General features: G+C 40.0%; 1 protein-coding gene across 1 annotated transcript; it reads right to left on the reverse strand.

Moving 5' to 3' along the window:
- Positions 1-211: 211 nt before the first annotated feature.
- Positions 212-2,610, reverse strand: LOC141620743 (uncharacterized). Its single transcript, XM_074437537.1, has 7 exons — positions 2,559-2,610; positions 2,372-2,444; positions 2,206-2,267; positions 1,324-1,418; positions 982-1,039; positions 796-882; positions 212-399 (listed from the first exon to the last, which is right to left on the reverse strand). Exons 1-7 carry the CDS (start codon positions 2,608-2,610, stop codon positions 212-214), a joined length of 615 nt encoding a protein of 204 aa, XP_074293638.1.
- Positions 2,611-16,196: the final 13,586 nt, after the last annotated feature.

A 16,196-nucleotide genomic window follows, 5' to 3' on the forward strand; every position in this document is an offset into this window, starting at 1 on the left:
CACACCTAACTAACTCCTATTGACGGTCGAAATCGACTCTTTATTCCTACTGCCAAAATATAAATGGCTTTGTTAATTACTCTTAACAATTAATAATCCTAATAGATAATAATTATTCCTACTAAATAAAGTTAATCAAAAACTAATCCTAGTTGAACTACGGATCCATAATCGTATCAGTACAACTCAGATTTGTGCTTGATAAGACGAGCTATTGGCGCTTGACAACAAGAGAGAGCTTTTTGAAGAAAATAGGGCACATTTTCATGCTAAACATTATGTCTTCCCTCATCCATTCTGGAGCCACGGTAGAAAACGTCCCCAAGGAGATAACATTGTACAGTAGCTCTACTTCGCTAAGAGCAGAGTTGTTTACGCATGTCAAACTGAATGTACAGCCTGCAATAACCCAATATACACCGAAGTTACATTAGAAAGGGCAACATGGTTCAAAAAGAAATTCTTGTCAGCAAAACATGCGTAATCATACTAATCAATCATGTCAAATGTTAGAACATCATTTACCCAAAAACTTGTGGGGTCTCGAGATCTTAATACAGTGCAAGAAATTACAGAGTAGTTATTTTGATAAATCAAATGCGACTAATTTTACATCATACGACTGACAAGACACATCAGAGGTGGTTTCGCTCAGGGTGATATTTAGTCCCTCTTCCGGATGCCAAGCCAGAATGTGGCGAATGTGGCAAGGGAAGAAATTAATGATAAATGCAAGTCAAATAAATCTGCAAAGATCTCTTTAAAACCCCAAATGATAACAAAAGTATAGATTACTGCTGGGTGGATGAACAACATTCAGACACTTTCCATCAGGTCGATCAGCAGCGAAGACTTTCATGCCAATCAAATATTCGAGAAGACCTTAGAACATGCATTTACAAGGACCTAAACAGTGACACAATGCAAGGCAGAACAACAATAAAAAATGGCAAATTAATGATTCATAACATGAAATTGAACATGATTGGAACTTCATGGGCAAACTTCCATTCACGACGATAATCTGACAACACTTTGTCTGCATGTCCACAAATTTGAAATATTCAGAAGATGAAAAGAGAATCAGTGTTATGAAAAATGGGACAACTAACAAATGTCTGAAAAGTATCTACTTTGGAGGGATCACTTTTTGATGGATCTGTCGACAACTCCTTTCTCCCTGATAAATGAACATCCCTGAGAGCTGACTACTTGTGGCAGGGTCAGACTTTTCTAATAACCTAGCACGTTTCCTAGTCATTCTCATGGGTGTTTCGTCAATTTGACTGTGAGATGCAGTGGGGCTACGATTCTTTTGTTTACATGTTGCTCCTCATGTTGGTCACTTCTATTGTTAGAGACAATCCTCTCAAATTGCAGGTTCCATAATTGCTCCACCTCTAAAACAAGTTGTTGATCTGCAAAAATCGTAAGAGGAACGTTCATAACATCACCCATGCCTATCCTATCAAGTCTAGGCATTTTAAGTAGTACCATCCTCATCCCAATCGAGTTAAGAAAAATAAAGAGCTTGTTGTTATACAATACAGCAGTTACATACGTACGAGTATATGTTTTAACAACTTAAAACATTATTGAAGGCAAAACATTTTTGCATATACAACAATGTATATATGATCATTTTTCACTAGAACATGATGAACGACATTATTTTGAGAAGATTTTCATTTGTGGTCCACATGACCACACCTTAACTAGAGATATACTCCAAATACCATAATAATAGCATCCAACAGTATTACGCCTTCCATATTGTCACTGTTTGCCTTTGGTGGTGAATCAAGACCGCCTTTTTCTTCTAATATACAATAGTCACATATTTTTCGTAAAAAAGATTCTGAAAATAGTTTTGATGAATCAAGCATTACAAACTTGAAAATGTACCATCACCAACATGGCTACATATATATGCATAAAAGTCAAAAGCCGATAATATAAATGGGAGGGGGATGGTCAATGACAGAACTAAGTTAAAAAAATATGGTGTCCAAATGTATGCATAAAAGTAAAGAAGATGTCACATCATTTAAATTAGCTAGGAATCCGTACAAATTATGTACCATAAACTCCAATGTTATGTATTCATATACCTCCCATCATCCTATACATGTCAGACTACATGCATCCTAGAACACACACGCAGGCGCACAAACAAAGAACATTTTTGCAGTTAAATGATCATACTTTTCTGTTTTTCCTCCTTCAAACGCTCCTCAAATTCGTGAAATTGTTGATCCATAGCACTTCTGCAACGAAATAAAAGAGAAATGTCACAAGATAAGCACTTTACAAAATCCATGCTCAAACTTTTCCCTAGAAAGAGATTGTCAATAGCTTGGACTACAAGTACCTCACCGATACTACTTCATTCCATAATTCATCGATATTTTCAGACAATCTCTTTTTTAAATTCGTCAAATTCTCTATATGTATGCCTTGGCAGCTTCAATAATTAAGAAAACAGTTAATTCCCCTCTGTTAGCTTCTAAGGTGAATAACCAGAATAATTCAGTGACATAATGAGAAGTTAGAATTACCAGAAACATATTCGCTGCACTCGACTTTCTGCTCATGGTTAATTTGCGCCATTTGATTCTCCTTCGTCGACTACTTACAGAAGTATATTATAAAAAAAAAAACTTTCATTAATCACACGGAATTCGCAAAGTAAATTATCTCTAAAACGGCCATTAATGAACATAAGACAAATATAAACAACAAATCAATAGTCTTGTTTAGGACCGTCTTGAGTTTACTAGTTAATATATCTAACATTAAATGACCCCCATAACACAAAAATAACTTAACACTATAAAAAATTACATCTATCTATCATAGTTGATTTTAAAAATTTGCGGTTTTTTAAAACAATTTTCAAATCCTATATACTCCCTCCACTCACCTATTTTCAGCCCATTTCAATAAAATACACTACAAGAAAACACGACAAAGGCGACAGACATGCTACAGTCGCCAATTTGGCGACAGAAAAAAAAAACGGGCGACCACTAGCCGTCGCCAATTTGGCGACTATACCTTTTTATCCAAAAATCCGTATGAAATCCACGGGCGACGCAATATTATCCAAATTGGCGACCGACATATATTAGAGAAATGGAGTGCAAACTTATGTGTGGAGGGAGTAATATATAGAATAAATTTATTGTGAGATTACAATAACAACATCAGAGCCTTAATCCCAAAATGATTTGGGGTCGGCTGACGTGAATCATTCTTTTGAACCGCCCATGGGTGAACGCACACCTTAAAATGCGGAAAAAAATAGAAAAGGGAAAAATGAAAAACAAAAGGGAGAGCGAAACATAATACAAAGTCAAGGTAAATTTATAGGTTTTAAAATCGAAGTCCGGATTTTGTTTTATAAAAATTTAAAATTTAAATCGAGAATAAAGATTAAAACGATTTTGAAAACCGAAGTAGAATTTAAGGATCCGGAATACCTTAAAAGTAAACCAAGTAAAATATATAAGAAAGTGGTCGGTAAAAAGGGTGTAATAAAGGAGAGAAGAACAAATATTTTTTTAAAAAAAATTAAATAAAAACACTACATATGTCAAATAACATCAAATACTAAAATCCACATGTATCCTTTCCTTCCATTGTGCCTTCTCTGTCTCTCACCATATTCTCCTCAAACCCCATAAATCTCATATCATGCTCTATCACTCTCAACCATGTCTGTCTCGGCCTCCCTCTACCCCTATGAACCTTTTTCTGTTCTCCAAGTCTCTAGCCTCCTAACTGGTGCGTCCATAGGTCTCCTTCTTACATGGTCAAACCATCTTAGTCGATTTTCCATCATCTTGTCCTCTATTGGCGCCACTTTTATCTTTTCTCCAATCACCTCATTCCTTAATCGATCGTTCCTTGTATGACCGCACATCCACCTCAACATGCGCATTTCCGCCACACTCATCTTTTGAATGTGACAATTTTTCATGGCCCAACACTAGGACCGTAAAGTAAGGCAGGCCTAATTATCTGTAATACTATTTATATGTCTTGGGGTACTCTATCGAGTGGGGCTTACTCTGTCGAGTAATTAGTTTTTGACGCAAAACAGTAGTCTGCCTGTAGGGTACTCGATCGAGTAAGTTGGGTACTCGATCGAGTAAGGGGCACTCGATCGAGTAAGTGAGTTTACGGGCTGAGTTTTGACGGGTTTTATTAACGATGCGATATTGGTATATAAAGACGTCTGTCACTTTTATTAAATCTTTTTATCATTCTAAAAACCTAAATTAAGAGAAGAAAGTTACGTAAGTTGATTCATCGCATCATTAGCAAATTCCTAAGGCTAGGAGAGTCGGATCATTGTGTTCTTTACGCCGTTGTGAACCTTGTGTCGAGGGTAAGTTCTTTATACCTTTTATGTTGGGATTCGTTGGATTCCTTTAAAACTCGAATTGGGTAATTTGGGGGTTTTGGTGGTATATGTGATTATGGTAGTAATTGTATGCATGTATCTTATAGGAGGAGGTTTCGTTGAGGAAAGATTCTGATTAGCTGCTAAGACCGTCTGTGGTGTTTGCTTTCCAGGTAGGGTTTTCCCTACTCAGTATTAATTACATAAGTGTGGTTGGTGATTACTGTTGTTGTTGTTGTTGTTGTTGTTATTGTTGTTGTTGTTGTTGTTGTATATCGTATTGACATTGGATTCTGATTTGGTGGTTGTTGATAGTGTGGTATAATTATTGTACTATAACTGTCTGTGATCTTCGGGGCGCGTCCCTGGCTGAGTGAAGTCACTTGCGGGACTGGCTTCACGCCCTTGGTTCGCCCTCTACGGAACCCGCCACGGGAGGGGATGTCCACATTAAGGAAACTTGGGTTTATCGCTCAGTGGTGATGAGCAGGGATTTGGTGGGTACGGCTGCGGTCCCCGACTGGCGGTGTGGAGTACTTGTTGCGATGGGTACTCTGGCAGGACTACATACTTTAGTGTGTAGTCAGTTGTGTGGAGATTGGTTATGGAGACTGGAGAATTGTTGTGTTGTTGAGCTGTTTTGGCATTTGTTTTGTTGTGGCTTTGTTTTATGTAACTAGTATTGACCCCGTTAATTGTTTTAAAAACTGTGGTGGTCCATTCGGGGATGGTGAGCAGGTATGATATGACGCGTATGGGATAGGTGGGGTGAGTCATCACGTGTCAGTTAGAAGTCTTCCGCTGTGTCAGACGATGTTTTATAGTTTTGATAGTTTTATCAGTAGACCGTTTTGAGAACCTTGTATTTCAGTTTAACAGTTTTGGAGTTGACATGTAATCACTTTAAACCGTATTTACTTTTAAGTATGTTTCGTTATTGTCTTATGATTATCATTGCCTCGGGTAACCGAGATGGTGACGTTTCCATACCTTAAGTGGTATTGGTAAGGCACTTGGAGTATGGGGGTGTCACAAAGTGGTATCAGAGCGTCGATCCTGAAACCTGTAACCAATGAACCTAATGAACATAGGGAGTCAAATTAAAATGAACCCGGGGTAGAAGTTGTAGGAGCTAATGCAAAGGCTTGGGAGACGTCCTAAATTCGCGAACTCGCCCTACAATTTTGAACCGGTCACATGGGGTACGTGTCGGGATCGTTATGTGTTATTCTTGTGTTTGCATATCTATATAGTAACATGTGTGTGAATTGGTGGGTGTATGTATGTGGAAGGTGAGAAATGTGAGATGAAGAATGATGGTTATGTGAATTGTATGTTGGTTGATTATAAAGTATGAAAGTATAATGTTTGATATGTAGTGTGGCATGATAGATTTATGAAAAGTGTTTCGTTAATATATATATTTTTATGCGTAAGTGCATGTGATGTTGTTGTCGTTTTGTTAATAATATAAAAAGTTGGGAATGTGAGATGAACATGCGGGTAGTGTATACGAGTCGGCATGACTCGATCGAGTGGGGGGCACTCGATCGAGTAGGTGAGTGGCTCGATCGGGTGGGTTTGACTCGATCGAGTAGGTAGTTTTACGTTTTCTGGGCAGAAGCAAGTTTTTGGGCACTCGATCGAGTGGGTAGGCAGCTCGATCGAGTATGTTTTTAGCAGCTTTCTGGTCAGGTTCTGGAGTCGAGGCACTCGATCGAGTAGGAGGGGCAACTCGATTGAGCGACCTCAACTCGATCGAGTAGGTTGAGGAGCTCGATCGAGTAGGTTCTATACAGGTTGTATGCGTGTTTTAAGATGTGGAATGAGTGTTTATGTTTACCTTTCTCTTATATAGTTTGAAGATGCCGCCAAAGAGAAACGCGTTGTATGCAAGAGCAGAGAGTATGACCGTTGATGACATAGTAAAGATGTTGGAGCACCAGGATGCTCTCACAGATGCTTTGAAAAGAGTGGGAAAGGATAAGGATGTTGATGACTCTAAGATCAGCATTCACATAGCTAGGTTCAACCCTAAGGAGTATAAGGGGACAGGGGCGCCAATTCTGCTGGATAATTGGCATATAGAGATGAAGAATATTCTCGAGTTAGTTCATTGCTTGGAGGAGTTGAAAGTGGAACAAGCTGCGTTCTACTTGAGGGAAGCGGCCTGTGAGTGGTGGGATAAGGTTAAAGTGAGTGCTCGGGAGATGTTTATGAAGCAGGGGCTACCTGCGATACCTTGGGATGAGTTCAGGAAAGCGATGAGGCGTGAGTTTGTGCCAGAGCATGTGCGTAGTAAGCCGAGGGAAGAGTTTGATGATTTTAAAATGACATCCGAGATGACGGTGGTTGAGTACTACCGCAAGTTTAATGAGAAGTCCAGGTATGCTGAGGACATGGGGCTGAGTGAAGAGAATTTGTCATTGAGGTTTGATAAGGGGTTGACCCCCAAGATTATGGAGAAGTTACCGATGGGAGTTCTTACAGATGTGAAGGAGGTCTATGAGCGTGCTGGGAGGGCCGAGAGGTTAGTTGAGATGACCAAGGAGAGGGGTGCTGAGAAGAGGAAAGCTGAGAGCGAGGGTGGTGGTCAGTCCAGCTACAAGAAGGGTAGCCATAATTAGGTGAGAGCATATTCATCATGCTCGGGGTTTAGTGTTGGGGTTTCTTACGGGCGTGGTCGTGGTAGTGGTGGTAGTACTTGGGGTATGGCCTGTTATAACTGTGGCGGTGTGGGCCACAAGAGACATGAGTGCACCAGTGCGGTGAGTTGAGGTTTCCAGAGACCGTCGCAGGGGAGTTTCTCACAGGATCTGACGCAGAGCTATGCTAGTAACAGGCCAGCTGGGTCGTGGAACAACAAGGGAGGTCAGAGTAACAACAGTGGGGCTAACCGCAATGGCGGTAATTCATATCAGAGACCGGCGACGAACACCAACAAAAACTGGGGGTTGCTAAGCGTGCTACCTCGGCTAATCTTGTCTAGGAGGTGGGCGAGAAGACCGATGTGGCAAGTCAGTGTTTATGATGGAGAAGAAAGAAGCTGAGGATGATGCTCACGTTATCACCGGTACATTTCTTGTTAATGGAGTTTTTAGCTTTGTTTTGTTTGATTCGGGTGCGTCACAGTCATTTGTATCATCGAGTCATGTTAAACGGTTGGGTTTGAGTGAGTATGCGTCTGTAAGAGAGGAAGTTTTTATACCTTCGGGGGAGTCTGTATCTTATGGGCGGTTGTATAAAGATGTTTCTATGTTAGTTGGACAAATTGATCTACCTGTAGACTTGTTAGAGTTCCCTTTAGATGGTTTTGAGATGATAGTTGGGATGGATTGGTTGGGAAAGTACAAGGCTAAGATAGATTCTCATCAAAAGAAGGTCTCTCTGAGAGGTCCTAAGGGGACTAGTGTGTCTTATCGTGGGTTTGTTGTCAAACCCAAAGTTAAGTTGATTGCAGCAGTGACCTTGAAGTCCTATCTGAGGAAGGGGTGCCCGCTGATCTTATGCCATGTGAGAGATCATAGAGTGGAGAGTCTGACAGTTGAGCAGATACCAGTGGTGGGAGAGTTTCCAGATGTCTTTCCAGAGGAGATTCCGGGGTTGCCACCAAAGAGGGAAATAGATTTCAGTGTTGAGCAGAAACCGGGGACGGGGCCAATCTCTAAGGCACCGTACCGTATGGGTCCTAAGGAGTTGGAGGAGCTAAGGAAGCAGTTGGATGATCTGATTGAGAAAGGATACATTAGACCTAGTGTATCACCGTGGGAAGCACCGGTTCTGTTTGTAAAGAAGAAGGATGGGAGCTTGAGGTTGTGCATCGACTAAAGGGAGCTGAACAGAGTGACAGTAAATAACAAGTATCCTTTGCCAAGGATAGATGATTTGTTTGATCAGTTGAGTGGTGCAGCAGTCTTTTCTAAGATTGATTTGAGGTAGGGTTACCATCAGGTGAAGATTAGGGAAGAGGACATATCATAGACAGCTTTTACATCGAGGTATGGTCATTATGAGTATGTAGTGATGCCATTTGGGTTATCTAACGCACCTGCAGTGTTTATGGATTTGTTGAACTGGATCTTCAGTCAGTTTTTGGACCGGTTTGTAGTGGTCTTTATAGACGATATCTTAGTCTTTTCTAAGACTAAGGAGGAGCATGAGGAGAATTTGAGGATTGTGTTGCAGACCTTGCGATAACATCAGTTGTATGCAAAGTTGTTCAAGTGTGAGTTCTGGTTAGAGGAGGTTGTTTTTCTGGGGCATGTGATTTCAAAGAAAGGGGTAGTTGTGGATCCTGCAAAGATTGAAGCAGTTACCAAGTGGGAAGCACCAAAGAATGTGGCAGAGATCAGGAGTTTCTTGGGTTTAGCAGGATCTTATCGACGGTTCGTTAAGGATTTCTCCAAGATAGCTAGACCCATGACAACCTTGATGAGGAAAGAGAACAGGTTTCGTTGGGATGAAAGTTGTGAGACGGCGTTCCAAACATTAAAGGAGTGTTTGACCACAGCTCGAATCTTAGCATTGCCTGAAGGGAGTGAGAACTTTGAGGTGTATACAGATGCTTCAAAGAATGGGTTGGGTTGTGTGTTGATGCAGAATGGGAAAGTGATTGACTATGCTTCTAGGCAATTGAAGCCTTATGAGGAGAACTACCCTACACATGATCTTGAGTTGGGTGCAGTTGTGTCTGCTCTTAAGATTTGGAGGCATTATCTATATGGGGCGACCTTTAAGGTGTTTTCAGATCACAAGAGCCTCAAGTACATCTTCACTTAAAAGAAGTTGAACATGAGATATAGGAGGTGGATGGAGTTGATTGGGGATTACGACATGGATATTATATACCATGAAGGGAAAGCTAATGTGGTTGCAGATGCTTTGAGCAGGAAGAGTGTGCATTCTCTTTGTACGGCTGTGTCTTTGATGAGATTGAGAGATGAGGTGGGGAAGTTCGGGATACATATGATCCAGAAAGGGGATGCTATAGGGGATTTGACAGTGGAGTCGGATCTTTATGATGATATTCGCAGTAAACAGGCCTTGGATCCCAAGATTGAGGAGTGGAGAGCTGGAGTAGAGAAAGGGACAATGTCTAGATTCTCTATTCATACAGATGGTTGATACGTGCATTTTATATAGTCCTTTTAGGCCTTTTTTTATGCACGTATTTCTATGCTATTAACGCAGTTTTATGCTACGAAATGCCCCGAATATGCTACTTTGGTTTGTTTTGTCTTATTTGCAGGAATGAACCAGAAAGTAGTCAAATCAAACCTTTTACCATCCGTTTAGCATGAATTTGGAGGAAGAGTGAATTTGGAGTAGGAATGTAGCTATTTTGAGATGCGCAAAGAAGTAAGATAGCTAGGCGAGCAAAGGAAGAACTTCAAATTGCTAGTGCCTACTTTGAAGAGCCATATCTCGATTTCTACAACTGATATTCAGGTGCCTCCAATTGGAGATGAAATCTTGTCCTCTTAGCTTTCCAACGCCACCGGAATCGCCCTATTTTCCCAAGTAACGAAGAAATGGCAGCCGTTTGAAGTTCAGTGCGCGAAGCAAGAAATTGTGCGCTGGAAAGTACTCGATCGAGTACAATTATGTTCGATCGAGTCCTTTTTCTACTCGATCGAGTAGTTGCATTTTAGGATTTACTCGATCGAGTAGATTTTCTATTCGATCGAGTGGTTTGAGCTTTATTTTACTCGATCGAGTAGATTTTCTATTCGATCGAGTGGTTTCTCTTATGGGCTCGGGCTTTTAGCTTTAATCCGTCATTAGGTTAAATAAATTCCTATTTTTCTTATAAATAGGAAGGGGAGACGTCATTTAGAACTCTCTTCTGTCTCTGGTCAACTGTTTTACTACTGGATATTATTTTCTCTCTATTTTCTGGATCTCTTCCACTGTAACATTCTCTTTTCCCTTTTCTCTCATTTTATTTAATGTTTATTTCTTTCCCCTTTGTTTTTGTTCTTACTTTTATTATGTCTAGCTAATTTCTCTGCTAGGATTAGGCGATTCAATGGATGAATATTAATTGCTAATTAGTTTATAGATTGGTCGTTGTTGTTTTAGTCTTTGTTGTTAATCACTGCTATAATTGTATCTTGCTAGTTGAATCGATGTAATTAGCCTTTTAATTTTGGTAAGCCTTGACCTAGACCGAAAGGTTGGAAGGGGTGAGACCCGCAGTGAACAATGGGATGCTTTAGTGAGGGCAAAAGTTAAGCTAATAGCATTTTAGGGCGAATTGAGACCGAAAGGAGATATTCGTTGCCCCTTAGACCGACACATCGACTGATCTGTGACCTTAACTGCGATTGACTGACGTTCATTGATGACCCGAAATCCTAGTTCCCTCTCTCTTCCTTGTTAATTTCTCTTATCTTTATTTCTCTTGCCTTAGTCTCAGTAGCTTAGTTAAATCAAATCAAAACCCCCACACTGTGACATTAGACAGACCGAGTAGACAAGTGAATAGTGACCGCCTCCCTGTGGAGATCGACCCTACTTACCGCTGACTTCTGTTAGTGTAACTAGGTATTTATTTTTGGTACCTGACGACGGTATCAAATTTTGGCGCCGTTGCCGGGGAGGCAACTATTTATTTATTTTTTTAATTTTGTCTATTTTTAGCCTCAAGGGATTTTTCCCTTGAGGTCGTTCTAATATTTTTCTTTAGTGCTGTTTTGATAGGCCTTACAGGTTCTACCTAGATAGTTCTAGGTAAAAGATCGTCAAAGGGAAGGCTTGAGTACCTTTGACCTATCACCTATGTCCCATTATATGGCGCAACAGGTGATTTACTGCGGGAGATGTGGTGCTGCTGAGCACAATGCAGCCTTTTGCATGGCAGCAAATGACGAGGTCTACGAGTTCAGGCTTCGTGGATGAGCTAGCCATTCCTCTGTAGTTGTGCCGCCGCATTTACCCTATCAACGAGGCTATCACAAGCCTCCTTTTGTCTGGCCACCGCAACAACAAACCCTTCCTCCCGTTGAAGAGAATGAAGGGGCTGCCGAGTTGAAGTCTATATTAAAAGCACTTATGCTTCGAATGCAAGACAGCGATAAATCTAAGGAAGCTCACCTCAAGCTACTTGAATCTCAAGTAGCTCAATTAGCTGCCGAGTTATATTATAGCGACTCAGAGACGGAATATGCTGTTTTTCCTGTTAGTAGTCTTTCCCATGAAAGGCCCGAGTTATCTAGTGATGATGAAGACATTTATGACTCGGAAATTCAAGGTGATAATGAAGATGAAGCTTTTCTCAAGCACTTCACCACGGTCCAGCCCAACCCACTCGATCGAACAGTCCACATTGCTCGATCGAGTAAATTCTATGATGAGGAAGTCGATCGAGTATATTTAACCACTCGATCGAATGGTTTGTGTGAATAAAGCTCTCGATCGAGTAACAATTCTACTCGATCGACTGATTTGGCCAGCGAGAGCATTGATTCGTCATGTGGGTTTGTTTTAGATGACGATTTTGATGATAATAATGGTTACGGTGAATCTCCCCTTTTCAAAGCCGAGTTGGACGCACTTGAGGCTGCGATTTACGGGATGAAATCCACTGAGAAGGCAGCTGAGTCGGTAATTGCTCCTAGCACGGAAGAGGTAATATCTTCCTTTGTCAATGATTCCGTCAGTGAGAGCAACCGACCCGAGGTAGTAGACGATAATTCTATTATTGTTTGTTTAAATAGTACATTGCCTCATTTGACTTATGCTTCGCATTTTAATGCTTTGCCCCTTCCCAGTTGTCATGCAATTTAACAATTTTTCACCGTCCTTATCATTTCAATTTCGTTAATCTGAAACGATATTCTAATTTCTTGTTAATTGCTCCTGAGCTCTTATATCTTGTGGACAAATTTAGGAGTTGTCATAGGAAATTTGTTAGACTTAAACGGTCGTACATTTTTATTTCCTATTTCTTTATTCCACTGTGGTGCTACTTACATTTTTGTGTAGCACATGCAAATTGTTTGATCGATTCTTTCTTGGCGCTTTGAACTGTTTTGACCAGTTAATTAAATAAAGGCTCGAAGAAAAGAAGGTCGAGCTGGGACCTGTCTGAAACTAGCGCCACCCGGGAGGCAACCCGGAGATTTTTATTTTAGTTGTTTTTCAAACATTGCATTTTATTTCAGTTTTAGTTGTAATAATTGGTCTTCGTACCATAGACTATTTTAGTTATGCTTATTTTGTTAGTTTTGCGGGCTGTTTTTATTGTGTCTTTGCAGGATCACTCGATCGAGTACTTTTTGTACTCGATCGAGAACTATTGCTGCTGTTTTACTCGATCGAGTACTTTTATTTTACTCGATCGAGTACCTGCGAAGGGAGGAGTCCTCGATCGACCACTATTTCCCTCGATCGAGCTGTTTTGGATGCCCTTTGACTTGGATTCGCTTACTGTGACGATTTTCTGGGCTATTTAGCGACCTCCCACGTTGCTGGCTGGTTTGGGGAGGTCCCTACTTCGCGTTATCTTGTAAGCTTTCCGTATTTACTCTCTTTCTCTTCTAGTTTGCATTTCCTTTCCATGTTTTGGTACAATGGGGGCATTGTACGGTTTGGTTTGGGGAGGTTATGCATCCATATCTGTGTCTGCATTTTGTTTTTATTGCATTTCTGTTTCACGTTTATTACAATTCCGTTTGCATTGTTTTTTATTTCAAAATAAAATTCAAAAATCTCATAAAAATTGAAAATTTCAAAAATTCAAAAAAAAATTTCACGTTTATTTTTGCATATAGGTTGAGTCGGAACGGTGGATTTCAGTGATGAAATTGCACTATATTTGTCTTTTTGCTTAAGCCTTGCATTAAACTGTTATCCTTTAGCACTGTCTTTTTGCATATCTACGAGTTAATGTTGAAATTTAGCTGAACGAATAGACTTGACCGATAAATTGGCAACCTACTCTATAATTTCTAAGATTTAGAGCCGTATAAACTGGTGTCATTTGTGACCAGTTTCATGTAGGATTGTGAGTAGTATACTCCTTGCATAACATGTTCATTAATTTACACGTATATGAAATTCAATTGCTTTTTGCCTACATACATTCGGGTTAGTGGTTGGTGTTACATGCAGGGAGGTGCTTACAATTTCCTTTTCTTTCATTTTTACCCATTTAACTCCACATTAGCCAAATTTGTCTGTTGACCCTTAACTACATTCCAAATTTAGCATGCCTTGCCAAGCTAGTTTAGTGTATGTTTCTGCGGTATATATTTCATTGTGCCAAGTTTGGCTTGTATTGTTGATTCGGAGTTGGTAATTTATGAAGAAAAAGAGGTTGATGGAAAAAAAACGTGAAAAATGAAAAAAAAAGAATTCGAAAAAAAAAGAAAAAATGCGAAGAAAAGAAACCGAAAAAATAGAAAAAAAAAGAAAGGAAAAAAAAAAGTTTGTATTGTTGACGGTTTCGCTCCTATGCTTTATTTACATTTATTGAGGAGTATTTTCAGTTCGGTTTGGTGAGTTTGTGCCAAATGAAGGGCACCCGTGCTTAAATCTATAATTGAGTTGGAAATGGATGTTGTCACATGGTTTTGTTTAGGTACTAGCTTGGCCGCCTATACCTCCACATTCCCATAAATGTTTTGCCTTTTCTTACCCATTGCCTCACTTTACCATATTTTTGTAAGCCCTCGGGTGTGTGGGACCTTGTTTGGTTGGAATGTGTGTACGGTAGCTAGAATTGTCTATCATATTAGTTGCATGCATGTTTATGTGGGTCGTAGTCTAGGTGAGCGACTATTTTTCTTTCTCTCTTACATATATATGTTCACCCTTTGCTTCATGAGAGAAGAGTGACCCGTGAGAGTCCGTTATTAAAAGTCTTGCAAGGTCAACGGTTCAGCTTTATTATAAACATCTTACAACTCGTTTGCATTTGACTGTTTGCTATAAGTGTTAGTTTGCTTGCATTAAATTGGTTTAAGTAGACAAGTTATAGCTAGCTCTGAGTTATCTTTTCCGTTCCATTAGTTTGCATTTAGTTTACTCGAGGACGAGTAAAGGTTTGGTTTGGGGAGATTTGATACGTGCATTTTATATAGTCCTTTTAGGCCTTTTATGCACGTATTTCTATGCTATTATCGTAGTTTTATGCTACGAAATGCCCCGAATATGCTACTTTGGTTTGTTTTGTCTTATTTGCAGGAATGAACCAGAAAGTAGTGAAATCAAACCTTTTACCGTCCGTTTAGCATGCATTTGGAGGAAGAGTGAATTTGGAGTAGGAATGTAGCTATTTTGAGATGCGCAAAGAAGTAAGATAGCTAGGCGAGCAAAGGAAGAACTTCAAATTGCTAGTGCCTAATTTGAAGAGCCATATCTCGAGTTCTACAACTGATATTCAGGTGATTCCAATTGGAGATGAAATCTTGTCCTCTTAGCTTTCCAACGCCACCAGAATCTCCATGTTTGCCCAAGTAACGAAGAAATGGCAGCAGTTTGAAGTTCAGTGCGCGAAGCAGGAAATTGTGCGCTGGAAAGTACTCGATCGAGTACAATTATGTTCGATCGAGTCCTTTTTCTACTCGATCGAGTAGTTGCATTTTAGGATTTACTCGATCGAGTATATTTTCTATTCGATCGAGTGGTTTGAGCTTTATTTTACTCGATCGAGTAGATTTTCTATTCGATCGAGTGGTTTCTCTTATGGGCCCGGGCTTTTAGCTTTAATCCGTCATTAGGTTAAATAAAATCCTATTTTTCTTATAAATAGGAAGGGGAGACATCATTTAGAACTCTCTTCTCTCTCTGGTCAACTGTTTTACTACTGGATATTATTTTCTCTATATTTTCTGGATCTCTTCCACTGTAACATTCTCTTTTCCCTTTTCTCTCATTTTATTTAATGTTTATTTCTTTCCCCTTTGCTTTTGTTCTTACTTTTATTATGTCTAGCTAATTTCTCTGCTAGGATTAGGCGATTCAATGGATGAATATTAATTGCTAATTAGTTTATAGATTGGTCGTTGTTGTTTTAGTCTTTGTTGTTAATCACTGCTATAATTGTATCCTGCTAGTTGAATCGATGCAATTAGCCTTTTAATTTTGGTAAGCCTTGACCTAGACCGAAAGGTTGGAAGGGGTGAGACCCGCAGTGAACAATGAGATGCTTTAGTGAGGGCAAAAGTTAAGCTAATAGCATTTTAGGGCGAATTGAGACCGAAAGGAGATATTCGTTGCCCCGTAGACCGACACATCGACTGATCTGTGACCTTAACTGCGATTGACTGGCGTTCATTGATGACCCGAAATCCTAGTTCCCTCTCTCTTCCTTGTTAATTTCTCTTATCTTTATTTCTCTTGCCTTAGTCTTAGTAGCTTAGTTAAATCAAATCAAAACCCCCACACTGTGACATTAGACAGACCGAGTAGACAAGTGAATAGTGACCGCCTCCCTGTGGAGATCGACTCTACTTACCGCTGACTTCTGTTAGTGTAACTAGGTATTTATTTTTGGTACCTGACGACGGTATCAATGGTAGTGTGAGATTTGATGGGAGGTGGTGTGTTCCTAATGAATAGGAGTTGAAAAAGATAATCATGACAGACGCTCATTGCACACCATACTCGGTACATCCAGGTGGTGACAAGTTATATAAAGATTTGAAGAAGACCTTCTGGTGGTCGGGGATGAAAAAAGAAACAGCTGAGTTCGTGGCTCGTTGTTTGACGTGTCAAAGAGTGAAAGGGGAGCAGCAACGACAACAAGGTAAGATTCAGTCTCTTGAGGTACATGAGTGGAAGT

Source organism: Silene latifolia, chromosome X (assembly GCF_048544455.1).
Source record: "Silene latifolia isolate original U9 population chromosome X, ASM4854445v1, whole genome shotgun sequence".
NCBI lineage: Eukaryota > Viridiplantae > Streptophyta > Magnoliopsida > Caryophyllales > Caryophyllaceae > Silene > Silene latifolia.

Coding starts and splice junctions, on each gene's coding strand:
- LOC141620743 (XM_074437537.1), bottom strand. CDS start 2,610: ATGGCGCAAATTAACCATGAGCAGAAAGTCGAGTGCAGCGAATATGTT. Junction 1,040..1,323: donor ACCAACATGAGGAGCAACAT/GTAAACAAAAGA, acceptor GTGGACATGCAG/ACAAAGTGTTGTCAGATTAT. Junction 400..795: donor TGTTGTTCATCCACCCAGCA/GTAATCTATACT, acceptor GGGTTATTGCAG/GCTGTACATTCAGTTTGACA.